Genomic DNA, 18,108 nt, shown 5'->3' with positions numbered 1-18,108 from the left:
TCCTGTCCTTCCCTCACAGGGACAGGAGGACCGAGAGCAGTTGGGATGCATGACGGAAGGAAGGAGCGCCAGGAGCAGGAAGGGGAGCAGGAACCGCAGATGGCTGAGGGTTCTGACTGCCCTGCCTGTAAACAAGGTTTCTGGATGGCAGGTCTTTATTTCAGAGCTGGGCTGGTGCAATTTGTGACTACAAGAAAGAGAGAGAAATGAAAGCTGACTCTGAAGCTACAGAGCTTCCCAGCTCTTAGCAATTAGTTTATGCTTTCCTCGGCTTGATCAGAGCACGTCTTGTCACCATCTAACATGGTTTGAGGTTGTCCAAAAGGAAAACATCGTGTTGTTTGCTTGCCAAGCTCTTTCAAAATAAAGCTACCGTTGCATGTAAGAGAGAGCAGAGCTGTTTGGAATGGAAAGAGCAGGGGAAGAGCCCTGAGAAATTAATTACGGGAGGAAAGCTGGTTGCTGATGCAAAGCTCCTGGTTAAGAGCAAAGGGCATGCTGCTGGGATGCAGAGGAAAACACGACAGGACACATCACCATCATCTCCTCGGTCTCTAAACAGCAAATCAAGTTAATTTGGAGAGACAGGCTGAAGGGAAGAGACCTTTTTATTCTGCATCCTTCTTTCGGATTAGTGTTTAACTTGTGCCAGTGTGTGACTACAGAGAGGATCAAAAATGCCCAGCTCTACATTCAGACCCGAGTTTCATCATTCACAGATGTATCAAGGGCAGGATAGGAAGTTTCACATACTAAATTCTCTGAAGTGGCCATGGTGGTGCAAGCAGATGTTTTCATGTCAGGTTAGTCTGGCAGGTATTCATGGCTCACGTGAATTTTCTTTCTTTAGCTTTCGGATTTTTGTATCTCTCTTTCTGCTCACAATATTAAGGGAACACAAAACTTTGCTCCAGTCACACACTGGGAGTATCTCTGTAGCCACAGTCAGTCCTCCAAGCAAATATTGAGTCTAACCAAACATGGAGAATGAAGAGGCTACTGGAGCATAAAGTAGGAACATAATCTCTGAGGTTTTAACCAAGGCATTAGAAAGACCTAATAATAGCAGGGCTTTGCAGAGATGCTAAGATAAAGAAAAAGCCATCTTGAGAATGCCTTGAAGAAATGCTTTTCCTGTCACCAGTCACTTGGCAACATGAAAGACAAGCTTGGACTGAAAATCACAGGGGAAAATGAAGATGGCATAATAATAATTGTCACAATTTTATGAATCTGACATTCCCCTTTGCAGCACATCCTAGGTAACCCCATCAGATATCTCTGCAAGGCAAAATGACTCTTTTAATATTGAAGCCCATGCTCAAACATTTCTGTAAGGCACATTTTGCCGTGGGATGATGGAGAAGAAGATAATGATGGATCACAAAAGGATAAAGTGGATTTTCTCAGTGGAATAGTTCTCCACACCATTGCCTAGAGTGCATCCAGGCTCTCCTGGACACTTGAACATGAGCTTGTCCCTCCTCTCCCTCCACAGTGAGAGTCCCTCGATGGCAAAACAAGTCCATTTGCACCATTGCTGGGTGTTTTCTTCACACCATAAATGTCACACAGAATATACAGCCCGAGCCTCACAGAATCACTGAATATTCAGAGTTGGTTCCCTGAATGCATTAGGAAAATCAACAGGCAGCTGTGCTTCAAAGCCAGCTTTCCAGGCAGCAAGTAATGGATTACAAGGGAATCTGGTATCAATAGTTTGGAAGTTTTATTTCTGTTGTCAAGTTTTCCATTATTACTGGTTTTTTCCGAAGTAATATCGTTTACCTAATGTAGTGAGAAGCAGATGGTTTATTGCTTAAAAGTTGTTATGTGATTCTTGCAGAGGAAGTTTATTGGACATTTATTCTGTTTTTATCAAATAAATATGTTCCCTTTATTTACTAGAGGAAGGGTAAAGGCAAATACAAATCATATTTTATATAAATGAATATGGATATATTGACAGGAAACATATTGTAGTAATAAATTTTCTGATGCGTTTTTTTCTTCAAAGAAAAGAAGCTGGAGTTAGCAGCACTTAAATTTTATAATTCCTAGGATTTTAGGGCCAAAAAGGAGGCTTCCGAAAATTTAGTCTGATCTATATAATACCTAAAAAATAAAGGCCATTGATCCATGTGTAACAAATTTGGCATCACACCAATGATTTCTGTTGAGCTGGAACATATTTTGGAGAGAGATTGCCCAGCTTTGCCTTCAGAAATTCTCATGCTGACCTGGTGGCTGTCAGTACTGTAAGCTCCATGTCATGGAAAAGTGAATTAAGAGAGTGAATCCATTCTGAGCATGGAATTGCCTGCACAGTGCTACAGGATCCCTCCGAAGCTGCATGTGAGGCTCAATATCTTGCTGCAAGATATTTATTTTCCTGTTTCTCCTTAATTTAGCTACACTCTCGAGTCAGTTCTGAACTGAGCAGAGCTTTATAGCTGTTCCTGGAGGAATTCTGTGTAGGAAAATGATAACAAAGGATCTGTCTGCAGTTTTCCCCTGCTTACCAAACTGTGAAGAGATCAGTGAAGCAGATGAGGCCCCTGTGCTCTGTGTTTCCCAGCAGCTGAAAGTTAAGATTTACCCAAATATCTGTGTCCTCATGAAGTTTATTTGGGGAGGAAGCTGTGACTCCTGATGGTGGCATGAGTGGAATATGGAAACTTCCTTGGCAAGGTGGAAGGATTTTCCACTGGTATTGCTTCAAGGGACTTTCTTCTTGTGTCTCTGCTGTGAAGATTGTCTTGGTGATTCCCAGATTGGAGTGTTCCCTCTTATCTGGAGCTTTTTGGGAGACTCTAAACATATTGGTGATATCATCAAACAGGCTGAAAACAGACAATCCCTTTTCCCTTAATATGAAAATATTTCAGTGTTCTCTGCTCATTTGCAGTCTGAGTTAAAAAACACAAAATTCATCTTCTATGAGAAAAAATTATCCCAGTTATAACTTCACAGTGTCTTCACTGAAATCAGTGGATTTCTATTAGAAAAGAACTCTATTTTTTCAGTTAATTTTTCTACATTATATCTTTGACATTAATACACTTAAGTTGCATTTAAAGCTCCGAATAGGGCTGCGAAAAGTGATCATTTTTCCCAGAGATGTGTAATCTAGAGAACTTGTTTTATAGAAAAGCTACTCTTGATGTCAAGGAAGTGTAAGAACAGCTAAAGGGCAGCTCCTGAAAAAACAGCTTATATTATGATGAAAGTGATGCAAGAGAGGAGGAAGTTTGCAGTGCCTCTGTCCATGATGTACATGTTTTGTGGCTAAATGGAGGATTTCGGTCCCAAGAGAGGTCAGTGTAGGAGCTTTTGTGAACACTAAAATATGTCAAGAAAAAAGCAGTGCACGAAACCATCTCAGCCATGTCAAGATATATATTTTTAGCAAGTGATAATGAAATAATTTCTCTATATTCCTGAAAACCCGAGTATTTCTTGCATTTTTGTAACGTTAGCCCTGATTTCCACACCATTTGTTAAGGATGTTTTAATACCCAATTAATGTAAAGTATCATAAATTATGACTAACACACATTAATAAAACAGTTTTATCACCTAATGGAGCATGAAAAAAACATAAATTTCTAATGAGTCTCCATGTAAAAGATGGGATATTAATACTTGTGACAGAAGAGCGAAGACTACAGTGGGTTCCTGTGCAAAAAATACTGTAAGTTGATGCGACAGTGAAGGCCAGCAGTGAAAATTAAATGCAATGAATGAATGAATGAATGAATTCGGGACCATGAAGAGGGAGGCTGCCGGGTGCCCGCCGCCGTCGCGCCGGCGCTGCCGCGGGTGCGGTGCCAGCAGGTGGCACTCCAGAATGTGGAACACCGTCCCCGTCGTCCCGGGGCTGCCCGGGGCCTCGCCGGGGTCACAGCCAGCAGAGTTCCACGAATGACAGTCAGGGCTGGTGGCTCCACCGGGAGGAAATACCTCGGCACCAGCTGCGGCGTGTGCTGGAGAATCGCCAGGATCGCGGGATGGTTTGGGTGGGAAGGGAGCTGAAAGCCCATCCAGCGCCACCCCCTGCCAGCAGCAGGGACGCCTTCCACTGTGCCAGGCTGGTCCAGGCCCCGTCCAGCCTGGCCTTGGACTCTTCCAGGGATGGGGCAGCCACAGCTTCTGGACACAAAAGTGCCAGATCCACCCAAGAGATTGGCTCAGCTTGTAGGAGTGTGGTGCTGAGAACACCAAGGGTGTGGATTCAATCCCCAGATGGGCCATTCACTGAAGAGTTGGACTTGATCCTTGTCCCTTCCAACTCAGAATATCCTGTAATCTAAAACAGAGACTGTTGGATCATGTAGCACCTTCTTGTTGACCCTCTTTGGGAGTTGGGAATGATCCAAACCTTTTCCTCACGGCCCCTGCTCGGGCTGCTCAAAGCGCAGGACCCCGGCTCTCCTGAGCTGGACTGTCCTGTGAGAACAGCCAGAACCCAACCCCCCAGCCTGTAAAGCCAGGGTTAAGTAAGGCCAAGGTTTATCAGTAAATAGGAGAATCTGTCAATCCCTATCCCAAACCTAAGATGGCTTTTTTTTTTTTTTCCTCCAGCACATGAATTGCTCTCATGCAACTTCACCAGAGGTACTTTTCTTGTGATCTTTCAACAGGTGTCTCAAGGGCTGGAGGCAACACCAGGCAGAACCTGGCTTAGAACTGACCTGATCAAAACCAACGATTTAGCTCCATTCTGTTTTTTAAAAATATGGGTTTTTTTCACAAAAAGCAGCTGTATAATATAGGAATGTTACATGATAAAAAGCTTTAATGATAACCGAGAGTTCAATGGTCATTTCCTTGGAGATTTTGCTTACATTTCCATTAATAATATAAATTATAGATGTCCTAAGTTATAACATTACATGCCACTTTTCCAAGGCATTCATGACTTATTTAATCTGGAGCTGCATGCTCTTGTTTTTCCATAATGGACATCAAATGCCGTGTCAAGATTTTATTAAACTAACCCACTCGTAAAGGACTTATTTCCCAACATGCAAGTTATTTCTTCATCAAAGAAGATGAGAATAATTGTTTCCAAATGAAAACTGCAAGAAATACGTGGTTGTTCTAAGTGTTACAGTGACTATGGTACCAGATTTGAGCATAATCCTTAATTGGAAAATTATCACTGGCCATGAAATACACAAGCACATTTAACTGCCTCCCACGGTGACCATGAAAATACGGAGACTGATGGTTTAATTAGCAATCCCAGAGATACCGGGCAGTGCTCAAAAGCTACAGCACTCTCAGCATTATTGCTGGCAAGGAGGAGGGACTCCAAACCTTTCCACCAGTCTGTTCAGCCTTAGGCCTTTGCTGTCAAAGGCAGCAGCGATGATTATGGGCTGGAATTACCAGATTATTTTATGTAGGCCTTTGACAACAACGTTGCATCGTAGTGAAAGCTTTGCTCCCTTTCTCCCTTTCAAATGCCTCACTTTGCTCTGATGCTTATGCAGACTCCAGTCAGAAAGTATTTCTCATTTACATGACCTAGATAGAATAATAGTGAGAAAGATGTTCCTTGATCTTTTTTCTCTTGATTTGCTACATTCAGCCTGGAAGAAAAACACAGTCATGGGAATGCATTGTTGCTTTTATGTTGGCATCAGGAAGCAGTGCTAGGTAGGTTGGGGGATAGATCTAGGCAGAAGCCTTGCAATAAACAGGCAGAAAAACACATGGCACAGCTTTAGGGATTACATAGTTTTGCCTATTTTTTGAAAAATTTCCTTGTGATTTAGTGACTTTTCAGACTTGATTCCACTGCAGTGACCCATGGCTGACAGGGATCGTGAGGGAGGAGGCTTAGAGCCGTGTCAGGAGTGAGGATGACAGCTCGGGGCAGGGGGGGTGTATTCCATGGTTACTCATTCCAGAGTCGTTTCCTCAGTGGGCAGAGTGGACAACCTGTACGAAAAAGTGCTCTGAGCTGACTTGGACCGTGGTTCCAGAAACAGTCTGGACATGTCTCCACTCCATTTGGCCTTTCTAGTGCTCAGTTGGATCCATCACTGGGTCCCATGGTCTGTGACAGGCTCCTTTCCCGATCTTGCCATGTTCCTGTGACATTCCCATGGGTGTGAGGAATAAATCTTTCTTGAAACAACAAAAGAAGAAGCAGAGGAAATCCCCAGGTAGAACCATCCGTGGGCTGCCACGCTGAACATACCCATGAGAGGAGTTGAAGGAACATTTCCCTGGGGTTGGAATGATTCGTGACAAAGCAGGGCCATGTGCAGTGATCTTTGCAACACAGAATGAACCTGAATAAATCATCACGAGGGAGAGAAACAGAGTTTTTTTAACAGCTTTGAATATTTTATTCCGAGAAGGAGAACAAAAATAACTAGATGGTTGTCCTGAAGATTGTAAAATCCCAGAATACAGGCAAACTGTGGCTGGTAATAATAAGGAAAATCACAGGAGTTTATCTAACAGCCAAGGTCTTCCAGCCAAATTATAGTTACTGCCTGAGCCAGCACCATGGCGGTGAATAATGGTGGGAATAAATGAAAATGCAAACCATCTTTGGGGGGAAGAGCCTCAGTAACACAACAGGAAAGATTTAGAAGGTTCTCATTGTGAAAATGGAAGTTCCCATTCCAAAATAATAGTTTGGGGCCTCTTTTGTCATCCAAGGACAATTTAAATGAGGGGAATTGTGCCCACTGACATTGATGGGCTTTGAATTCAGGCTTCATCCTCTTTCCAAAATATGTCAAAATATATAAAAAAAGTGCCCAGTCAAGCCTGGGTAGGAAATGTGAGACAAAGGGGCATTGACAGAACGTCTGTCAAATGACAGGAATTAGGGAAGTAGTCCAAACAATCATGAATGAAGATTTTTTTTGTGCAAATGTGTCAAAATACCAAGTTCATGCACAACATAGCTTATCTCAAATTCTTCCATGCTGTTATTGAACTTAAAAAAATCAAGACTTTTAGGAAAGAATAACCCCCAAACAACTTGTACCATTTCCAATAGCTAATAGAAATATTTATTCTCAATTCTAGCCCACTATTGCCTAAAAAGAGAAGTATTGTGCCTTTGAGAGCTTTGTCATTATTATGTCCATTGTAAACAGCTATTTAGACAGAACTAAAGCTACTGAAAGTGGTCTCCCAAAACTCAGAGAGGAAGCTGACATGCTGTTCAGCCTTCTTGAAGGAGAATTGATGTGAATCCTTTTGTAAAGAAGATCTGTGCTCTGAGCACTCCAAATACATCGTAGAATACTAATCACACTATTTCCCAAAGCTAAAGAAAAATAAAAACAGATAGAGTGCATCACTGAGCTGAGAATGGCACATCTCTTTGGAGAAGCTTTAGTGGGGGGAAAGATGCCTGTCTGCATCCTTAACTGTATAAAAAGGAGCCCTGAAAGGGCAGAGAAAAAACTGCCAGAGAGTAGGTTTAGATTGGATTTTAGGAAGGGTTTCTTCCCTGTGAGGGTGGGGGGGGCCCTGGCACAGGGTGCCCAGAGAAGCTGTGGCTGCCCTGAATCCCTGGAAGTGTCCAAGGCCAGGTTGGATGGAGCTTGGAGGAAGTGGAAGGTGTCCCTGCCCATGGCAGGGGCTGGAATGGGATGGGCTTTAAGGTCCTTTCCAACCCAAACTGTTCTGGGGTTCTGTGATAAATATTCATTGGTATTTCATGTTCCCCCATATGAGAGAGAGAGAAGACAGATCTCATGGGTACTTTGACCAAGCCCCATGGGGGAGCAGACACGGGGGGCCCTCATCATCCTCTTCCCCTGATGTGCTGGGGGAGCTTGGAGCAACACAGGAGAAACAGGCACAGATGAAAGATTACTGAAGAGAGAGGTGGAACTGCTTTGTTCTGCCTTTTTTCTGGAGTCTGAGTTTCTCCCCTTAGCATAACATACTGGGGCTGCCAATATCAGACGATAGGTTGGAGCCAGCAGCACCTTCGCAGCCACAGGATGCAGAATTTGTGCTGCATGGGGTTCAGAGAGTCACAAATGGGTCCAAAAAGTGCTGTTTGGCACATCTCATTAAAATGTTTCACCTTCATCTGTCAGAAGGGTAGCAAACTTTGGGATTAGGAATACTTAAGACCTTTTTTTTCCGTCATAACAAAAGGGAGACATTGACTAATGATCCCAGTACTGGGAGTCAAAATACTTGCTGTACTTGTCTATCCTAAAGTGCTGTAGTAGTACAAATTGACTCCTTGATGCTGTCATTCTTCCACTACAAAATGAGCAGCACACAGGGGGAAATATCCTGGCTCTGAATGTGGCCAGAAAAAACAGAGTTTTCTCCCAGTAGTTTTTTTCTTGGGTAAGACTTTTCATACTGTGTTTGACATTCTGAATTACATGATTATATAGTACAAGACTCCAGCAACATTTTGCATTGTAAAGATGGAGATGCTCAGCATTTTGCCAGATGCCAGGCGATATTCTGACGTTTCTATCTTCACTTTAAGCCGAGTGACAGTCAGCATATTCACAATGAAGCCAAGACAATCTGCTATCAAGTTACAGTAGTGACATATTCCCTAATGAAGATCCCAGGGCTCGTTGGAATAAAGCAGCTCCGTCAAACTCGGCGTGCGGAGCAGCTCCGGTGTGGATTGCTCCGTGTGCAATGCCATGTTTTATCCGTGCCGGTGGCTCGGCGGACAGAGGCTTTGGTAAGTAAGTCTGTACTGCACCATTTCCTGGCTCGGTGCTCCGGGTGTTGCAGGCTGTGTGCAGTGGGGGAGGTGCCAGAGCTGATCAAGCAGTGTAATTTTATACATTACTGAATCAGTGCAGGAGGAACCTGGAGGGACAAAGCATCATCTTCTCTTTGAACTGCACTGTAAAATCCGACAGCTCTCGTAGCCCAGCCATGCTCTGATACAATTTTTCTCTCCTTTTTCCCCTGATTTTGGTGTGAATGATAAAGTGATCTGATGATGGCTCTCGTTATGGAACCTATTAGCAAGTGGACGCCCAAGCAAGTAGTGGATTGGATGAAAGGTAGGATCGTTTATTGCCGTGTATTGTCTGTACTTTGGATCCTGGCAATTTGCATCCGTGCTCTCGCATTCTTTGTTTTGGGAAGAGTTTATTCAGTTCTGATCATCCCTATGCTGCTTTGCCCGGTAGTTGTTAGAGACAGGGCTGAGGAGAGGCTGCTTCAGCTGTGCTGTGTTGTGGGAATTGCTGCCGAGAACGGAGCCGGGATCAACTGCATTTGTTGGACAATGCAGACAGAAAGTGTTTGTGCCTCACGACTCCATTATGCCTCGCACAGGGTAACGTCGGGATGTTTGGCTGCTTTAAATTTGCCCTGATTAGGTCTGGTTTGCTCATATCAGGTGATCTGATGCAGTGGCTGTGCAGCACTTGTCTGTAGTTTTGGGTACCACAAGGAGCACCAGGCGCCGGGGGCTGGACTGAGGCATCCTGCTCCTTTAGGAACGTGTCCTGCTCTGTCCAGGCTCCTTTAGGGACGTGTCCTGCCCTGTCCAGGCTGCCCAGCCGCGTGTCCGAGGCTCCGCGTCCGCGCCAGCGGTGGGAAGGCGCAGGGCTGAGCACGGCTCCGCGGGGAAACTCGCCGGGATAACTTGACAGGAATGATGATTTCCCGGCACATTCGCAGTTTCACAACACAGCCGTCAGCTGTGACATGTTTTGCCTGACAATGCTCGGCTGTGCTGCAAACAGACCGGGATGGATGGGAGGGCGAGGGGTTGTTCCTGATGATAAGTGGTTTAAATTTCTCCGGAGTGGGGGGAAAATGTATTCCCACAGTGGGATGCATTAGTGTTGTTATACGGGGCTTCTGATGAGCTGTCTGTCTTTGAGACAAATAATTCCTGCCACGGGGGATCTCTGTTATATAAGGAGAAGAGGTGCAAATTTGGGGTGTAGGTTACTCATGGAAATGATTCCCGTAATGTGATGAACTTATGGAAGGGTTAAATTGGATGCCCACTCTAATGTCCTTAAAGCTTTCAAAGTATTCTCATTAATATGGGAATGGTTCTGATCTCATTTTGCTGAGCTGCATCTCCTCACTGAAATTGGGCTGTTTTGGTGCTCATCAGACACGTTGCCATTATCAGCTAATTATTCTTTTACAAGCACAGAGTCTTGTGAAGCAAACGGTGTCTAGGGGAATGTGTGTACTTTGTTTCTCAGGTGTTTGGGAACTCAGGGTAATTGGGAGGACTTCAGCAGGTCGTTGGGATGGATCCTGAAACCTTTAGATATAGGATTGATTCCCAGGCTCCAATGTCATTAGGTGATGTCAAATCCTAATGTATGTGCACAGGAGTTTTCTGATCCACACCTTCATTCTCAGTACACAAAAGAGTTAAAAAGTGGACAGACCACTGCTATTTTAACTCCTTAATTGAATTATAATGTAAATTAAGTGTCAAAGTGTGTAGAATACTTGTTGCTGAATTTAAAAATACTTCCTGCTACTTTTTTATCCTTTCTGATGCAGACTAATTACATCCTGGGGAACAGTAATCCATGATGTGCAGTGGAGGAAGGTCATACAAGCAGCAGGTTTTTAAATGTCTGGAGTTGCCTGACAGTTGGATTTCCATACCAGACTACACATGGACCATCCATAGGGATATCTGGAGTAGGCAGCATTGTCAGTGCTGTGCCTCTGTGTTCAAGCATAAATAAAGATAATGCTATGAACACTGAAGTATTCACAATGTGGATATTTTCCTTGGTAACTGGAGCTGCACATCCACAAACAGGAAAGTTGCACATTTGTCCATTCCCCCCATGTTAATATTACAAGCCCCCTTTTTATGCCAGTGTTTACCTTTGCAGATGCAGAGTTCAGTTGCAGCCAAAGAAAAGACTTAACCCACACAAATGGCAGACCAGAATCAGTTTTAAACTACTTGTAACTACCTCACTTTGCAAAAATTGCCCAACTGTGGCCACTGTTTGCCTGTAATTTCCATGTGTTCTGTAGCTCAGCTCCATTGGCTACAGTCACTCTGCTAAATCCATGTGCCAGAGACGTCAAAGGTCTGTACAGGCAGTAATTTTCAGTGATAAGGTAGTTTTTATGTATTCCTTCTATTCTGAAAGGTCACTTCTTTCACACCACTAAAAGATAAATTTAAAAGATGCTTTCAAAAAATTACCCCTTTATGAATATTATCTTGACTGTAGATAGCAACATGTTAACAAGCAATGGAACAAATATTGCCACTGGAATATACCTTGGGGGGGCTTAAAAATATGTAGGCAATTAGTTTTATTGGTGGAGACTGTAAACGATAGCATATTTCACGGGGAAATTATAGCAACACACTTTAAAAAGTTGCATTTATCATATTCATTGAAGGCATTGTAACTTATTTCTAAAACCTCTTAGCAAAGCCCATCTTTTGAAACTAACTAGCAGTGAGTACCAGAAGCATCAAATAATTGTAGAGAAGATGGAAGGAAGCCACAAAAATGATGTTAATGGTTTGAGACCCAGGTCCCCAGAATGTGTCCTGGTTCGAGCATCTGATGAGAGCAGCCACTGCAGCCTGAGCCCCCCCCCCCAAGAGGAGACACCCTTCTGTTCTTTTCCTTTAGGAAATGTTACTTGCCAAAAAAAGTAAAAATTGGTAGGCTTTAAGGAACATTGTAATGACAAGTTGGCATCTTGTATTTATCCACAGTTCCTTTCTCGGGAACGCACTCAACTGGAATTCAATTAGGGAACTGCATCTGATGGTGTGGACAACCTGAAAAGGCCATGCAGGTCTGGAGAAATTGATTCCTGAGGCTCTCAAAGGATCTAGAAGTAAAAACTCTGGATACTTTCGTGTTAAAGAAACTGTCTTTATACAAAAAATATTTTGTAAAGTTTAGCAGATACAGCAGAAGGCACTGTGGCTAAAAAGGAAGGTTTCAAAGGAGCTGAAAACATTAATTGGGAAGATATTTTTAGCAACAGTTTTCAGTCAGCATTCTTTTTTTTCCCCAAATTTTCCAAAATTTTGAAGGTCTCTAAATGGTTTTTACTTCAGAAAATGAACAGGTATTTCCCCTGGTATACACCCATTTCTTACATAACTTACCTGATTTCCTGGGGGTGTGTTCTATGGACCCAAAAGGTACTTTAGGAAAAGCCTTTGCCTTGCCCAGATTCCGTTGTGGCCCCACTGGAAAAGAAGCATTACCCATAAAGCTCACCAGCACCTTGGGGATCAGAGAGGTTTCTGACTGGTCAGTTTCTCCTTGGATTAGGTTTATCATCTTAGTGTGAGTAAATGACAAACTGCCCTCCAAGATGTGCATCTGGAATGCTTTACCTGCAGACTTTGGTTGCTTTTTGGCGCAGGAGCTCCCTGTGAAACTCAGGTTTGCAGGTTATCAGTGAACACTCCAAACCCAAACCCATCTATTTTAGAGTGCACTGAGGAGGGGAGTCCTGTACAGAATCTGGGGGTTTGGGGTGCACAGGGGAGGTAGGATGTTTTACTGAATTAATGAAAGGTTGGTAGCTTGTGTTTCCATTGGAGGCAGAATCTGAAGGGTGTTCTCTGTACTTTTACAACCAAAAGCATTGGATATGTTGTACTTCCTAAGGGGAGCAGTTTATAAGTAGGTCATTTATAATGTGAACTCATTTACAGGGAAGTGACACCTCTGTCCAAATAAATACTCACTTTTCAAAGCAGTCCAAGGAAATGGAATGAAACACAATGCAATGAAACACAGCTGTGACTTTCAGTGTTACTGAACAGCTGAAAATTAAAATGGGAAACCAGCTATTCCTTAAGTACCTGTAATAACTCCACACAGAGTCCATGATTCAAAGTCCTGGGGACTGACAGGTTTGTCTGCCAAAACAGCCTGCAGTGGAGGTTTCTCTCCTAATAAATGGTCGGCTGTAGATACTCATTTCACAACTGCAAGCCATTTTTTCCCCTTTAAATCTAGAATTTCTGCACCCTCAACAGGAGATGGAGACAAAAAAAAAAAAAATTAATTCAGTTGGTAAACTGATTAACTGTGCTGCACTGATCCTGTGCAGAATAATTATATGTTTAGCTGAAGGGTTTTCCTTAGCGTGTAATTCCCTGATTTCAGGCTGGCTCATAAAAGAGAAAGGCAGGGAGGGAGGGCGTGGAGAGCAGGGAAGCTGATGACGTGAGAGGACTTGTTAACATTCGCATCACGCCGGGCTCCGGCAAACCCCTCTCCCTCTTGCTTTGCTTCCCATTAGATCACTCACTACCTGTGCTGGAGCAATGTGTCATAGCCAGGGAGCCTCCTCTCTGTGCAGGACATCGTATTTATCAAATCTCAGAATGTGCTGGAAGCACAGCTGAATGTAATGATCTCCAGCCAAAGCAGCCCTGTAGGTGCTGAGCTGGGTGATCCTTGGCTTCCCTGATCCCCCTTCCTGACCTCAGAATCCCATAATGCAGGAACACAATTCCACGAGATGCAGTTTGAAACTGGAGGAGTTAACAGAGGTTATCCCTTATTTAGAAAAATGTAGGTTTTGTAGCATCTTTTCAGCTCTTTCTGAAGACAAATAGGTTTGGAAGGGACCTGGGCCACAAATACAGAATTAGTGCTGAATTTCCAAGCTGTTCTAAGGTAAAGGTTTCATCGTTTTCCTTCTGCTCTCACCAATTTTACAACTGAAACAAACAATTTGCTGTTGTGGCTCCCCCTTGGATTCCTGTGTTCCACTGGCACCACATTTCCAGTTGTCTCTAGGAAGTCACTGAATCAGAATTGGCTGCAATTCCTCCCCGATTTCTCTTACAAGTTTCGGACTTTAATGCTTCTTAGTAATGAGTTTTGTGAACAACTGCTGAGTGCTGTAAACTATTTGCCTTTAAAGGGTCAGCAGAACCCACCTCAGAGCTGACAGCTTTGCCATGTAAGTGCTAAAGGTCACATTTCAGGGAACAAGTTCCCAATGTTTAGCTCAGTTAAGTGTTGGAATGAGCTGTCCGGGCAGCTTGGGCCATTCCTTTTGTAGGAGGTTTTGAATACAACTAAGAAGAGCTCCAACATCCCTCTGAAAGAGTTTCTGTGCCCTGTCTGTCCCCAGCAGAGTCACCTAATGTCTTCTTAAGGCCTCTTCCAACTCAGACAAGACCTTGGGATGGTTTCTTGCATGAGAATCACCCTCATCTTTGAAATGTCAAACAGTCCTGAAGAGATTATACCTCTGGCTTTCTCCTGGATGTTTCTCAGTTTCTATTTCCCAGAATAACCATGGGAGATGATGTCCAAATGTCTAAAGCTGAGAAGTCTTCCTGCTGTGTTTCACAAGGAGGGCAGCAGACCTGCAGCCCAGAAGCAAGCACAGACCTGCTCCACTTCCACCAACATTCCCAAACCTTGATACCTGCCCAAGAGGTTAAGGATCAAACAGAGCTCAGAAGACTGGCAGGATTACCAAGAGCCAGTGCCCTCAAGGCTTTGACTGTCACCACTTTTAATTCAGCTTGTGCACCACTGGCAGCCTGGAAGGACAACAAAACACTTTGCTGAGCCCATGGCTCCAGTTTGTGCCCTCCCAGTAACTGCAGCCATGGCTGGGGTCGTGACCAGCTGGCCCACAGCGAAATAGTGCCCACAGACCTCCCTAAATCAAGCCTATCTGTAATTCTCAATGGAAATTATTTTGGCTGAGGTATGTCTGCATCCCTATCACTATTAGCTCACCTTCACTAACTCCTCTTTGAGGACCAATTAGAAACTGGGCTATATATCTTCCAAGAATGGACTGGATTAGCGCTATCTCCATAAAAGATTTCAGCAACATTTAGCTATTTAATGGTCTGTATTTATTATCAGGTTATTTAGGACTATATTCTGAAATTTCCCTATCTATAAAGCAGATACGTTCAGACCTTTTTAAGAAATGCAATTCTGCTCCCAGAGAAAAAGTCTGAGCTCAGTGAAAGTCTCTCAAGTCACATTTATCAAGCGTAACTAATCTTTCAGGTCATTATGTAAAGAAATTTACTTTATTGTCTTGCAGCTTAATATCAGCAGTCAGACAATGTGTCACGCATTGCTGTGCCTTGTAACCTTTACCATGTGTAAAAAATTATGCAAAATCCCCAACTTGCTCCCAGTCTTGACCATCCCAGGGAGGACAGAGTGGCAATGCAAATTCAGAAGAGCTCAACCTTCTCCAGCTCTCCATTATTTCACAGTGTTTCATCTTATGAAGCAAAATTCAGGATAAATTTGCTCCTGTGGGTAAGACTTTCAGACCACATTAAATGAAGTGCTGTATGTCAGGAAACTGCAAAGACCCTGGATCCTGCTCAGCAAAAAGATGCTTTCATGGTTTCTTCCCAGACTTTCCTGCCCCACTCATTCCAGTTTCTAAATTTTTCCTTCCCTTGGCAGGATTGACATCAGCCCATGTACCTAACGCTGAGAACTCTGTGTGTAACACTGTTACCAGTTTGGAAAATGTGGATTTCCTAGGAAAAGAGCAGAAGGTCTCAGTGCTACAAGATTCCTGACTGCCTGGGTTGGAAGGCAGTTTGAGAAACATTGCATTGTGCAGAAAAATACATTATGAATATCATTTTAGTGCATGGAAAACACTGCCTAGATGGGGGAGTGCCAGGCAAAGCTCTGTTCCAGATCCTGTCTCAGAACCCATGGGAAGGCATCTCCATGTTCCCTGGGCCTGCCCTCGAGGAAGGCTTCTAAATGTGTGCTCTGCTTGGGTAAAGAAATATTCCTGCCTAAGAAATCTCCTTACTTCTCATTCTGATGGGTTCAATGTCTTGTGTTTCTGTCTGCAATGAAGGAAAAAAGGAAAGCGAAAAGTAAACTGCGATTTGTCCTCTTGCAAAATTGTTTTAACGCCTACAAAGCTTTCAAGGCTAAAACAGACAGAGCTTATCCTTTTAATGCCATCCTTTCAGAACTGCTGTCCTGCCACGCTAACAGAAATGGAGATTGTTGCTCTGCTGCTGAAATTAGTGACACTCTTGTTATTAAATGAAGCATTTTACTGAATAAAACACAGTAGTATCAAATATTGCTGAGCAATAAGCTGCATTCGTCCTCTCCACCCAGAGTAATTTTGTGGATATCTTCTACATGCTGCTTTGCCTCACTAATTTAAATTGCTACTTTTGCAGTTTAGGTTTTCTAGTAAACTTGACGTCCTCTTCCCTGATGCCATTGCAGTGAGGGCAGGAGCTGGAAAGTGGAGGTTCAGGAGTTACTCTAAAAGGATTCAGAGAGAGGAAAAGTTATGAGGTTGTATTTGTGAAGGGCTCTAGTGATGAATCAAAATGAATTTATTTCTGATTAACTAACACTCAAACAGCTCCCAAAACATATCCTTGCTGACCCTCTGCACAGAAGTGCTCAGGAGGATTCAAGGCCAATGCAATGTTTGGGTTTTCCTACTCAAATTCTCCACCAACTGTTTTCCAGCAAAGATGAATTATAAAAAGACTGTGGAGCGTTTTTAGTTCTAACGTAGGTGGCATGTTTGAAATGAAACCGTAGCAGCCAGTAATTTTACAAAATGCATTCAGCTTTATTCCCTACAAATTTGTCCATCTTTTTCATTCTAAGCATCAAACAAAGCCTAGAAAATCTGTACGGATTTCAGGAGTTCTTAAGGCAGAAACTGTGTTTTGTGTGAGTGTGCTGAACCTACTACAGCTCTAGAAAGGATTCTTTTGGCACATCTGCTTCTTTTACATGGAAAACTCTCTCTGAGTGCAGGCAGACAGTGGTGTCAGCCTGACAGCTCAGACATGCCAATGATCACCTGAATTAAAGCATATTTTACTTCTCTCTCTCTCCACCAGCTTCCCCCATTCCTTTTTTGTCTCTCTCCTCCTGTTTGTTCACATGCCTCTCCAGCAGCATTTTTCTTGCCTTTTACATAACGAGATGGACAATAAGCATCAGATTGTGAAGGAATTTGTTCATTTAACATCAAAAATTTCTAGCTTTGAATATCTTGGAGAGGATTGCAGTGATTTGGAAGTGAAGTGCATCCAAAATCCCGGGGGAGGTGAAAACCACCAGCCTCAAGAAGCCAAGCACAGCTCCTGGGAGCTTTAAGGGGCAGCTGGAAGAAGGGAAATGTTGCTGTTTCACTGATTCTCCATTAAAATCTCCTGTAAATATTCTGGATGCTCCTCAGTTTTCTTTCAGGCCATGAGATGCTGCTTCCCTGGGAGATGTGAAGGAGGTTTAACAGAGGAATCTTTTTATGAAATCCTTGCCAATGGATAGGGATGCACAGGTTCCCAGAGAAGCTGTGGCTGCCCCATCCCTGGGAGTGTCCAAGGCCAGATTGGACACTGGGGCTGGGATAGTGGAAGTTGTCCCTGCCCATGGCAGGGTGGCACTGGATGGGCTTTAAGGTCCCTTCCAATCCAAACCATTCTGGAATTCCATGATCTTACACTACAAAGGAATGTGCTGCTGCGGGCACATTCCTAAATCCAGGGAAGTCCTCTGTAGGCATCTGTTACTGATCACTCATGAAAATGCCCTCAATTACAGAACACTAAGGAGAGATTTTAATTGCCCATTGTCAAGAGATTTCAATTGTTCATTGCCAAGCCACACTGAGAAATTCCCTTAGTTACAGAAAAAAACAACTTTGTAGTTTACAGAGGAAAAAGACACTCAAAGCAGAGAAAAAAACCCCTTGAAATTTGCATTTGTATCATGTGGTTGGAGGGAACATGTAGAGTAATGTAAGAAAAGTTCAGAACCAATAGAGTTTAGAATATTCACTACTTGAATGTCACATAAAAAGAAATGGATCCACTTAGGGTAGTAGCTCAGCAGTGCTGTTCTTGCAGAAATAAATTCTGGAGAATGAAGAGAGCTAGCGAATAATCCATCAAAAATGCAACAAATAATTATCTGAGTAATAAAAAAGATAAATTAGAATAATAGACAGGAAATTTCCACATAGGATAGAAATAGGAAGATAAACTTAAAGGATAAGTTAAAAAACTAAATTTTTTTTAGAAAAATGGAGGAAAACCCTTCTCAAGGTTTCCATAAGTGGACTTAAAACATTGGGAAATGTGCTAAGGAAGCCATC

General features: G+C 43.1%; 1 protein-coding gene across 1 annotated transcript in view; it reads left to right on the top strand.

Annotated features, from left to right (window-relative positions):
* Positions 1-8,660: 8,660 nt before the first annotated feature.
* LOC309577376 (connector enhancer of kinase suppressor of ras 2-like) overlaps positions 8,661-18,108 on the top strand; it is a gene marked incomplete at both ends in the record, with an annotated part of 167,157 nt that continues 157,709 nt past the window's right edge. The window contains 2 exons of the mRNA XM_082289346.1: positions 8,661-8,701; positions 8,959-9,032. Of these exons, the coding sequence (XP_082145472.1) occupies positions 8,661-8,701; positions 8,959-9,032 (115 nt within the window). The remainder of the gene's footprint in view (positions 8,702-8,958; positions 9,033-18,108) is intronic.

The sequence above is a fragment of the Coloeus monedula genome (assembly GCF_965178545.1).
Source record: "Coloeus monedula genome assembly, chromosome: 12".
Taxonomy (NCBI): Eukaryota; Metazoa; Chordata; class Aves; order Passeriformes; family Corvidae; genus Coloeus; species Coloeus monedula.
The sequence above is the reverse complement of the archived record's forward strand: the minus strand, read 5'-3'. Positions and strand labels throughout refer to the sequence as shown.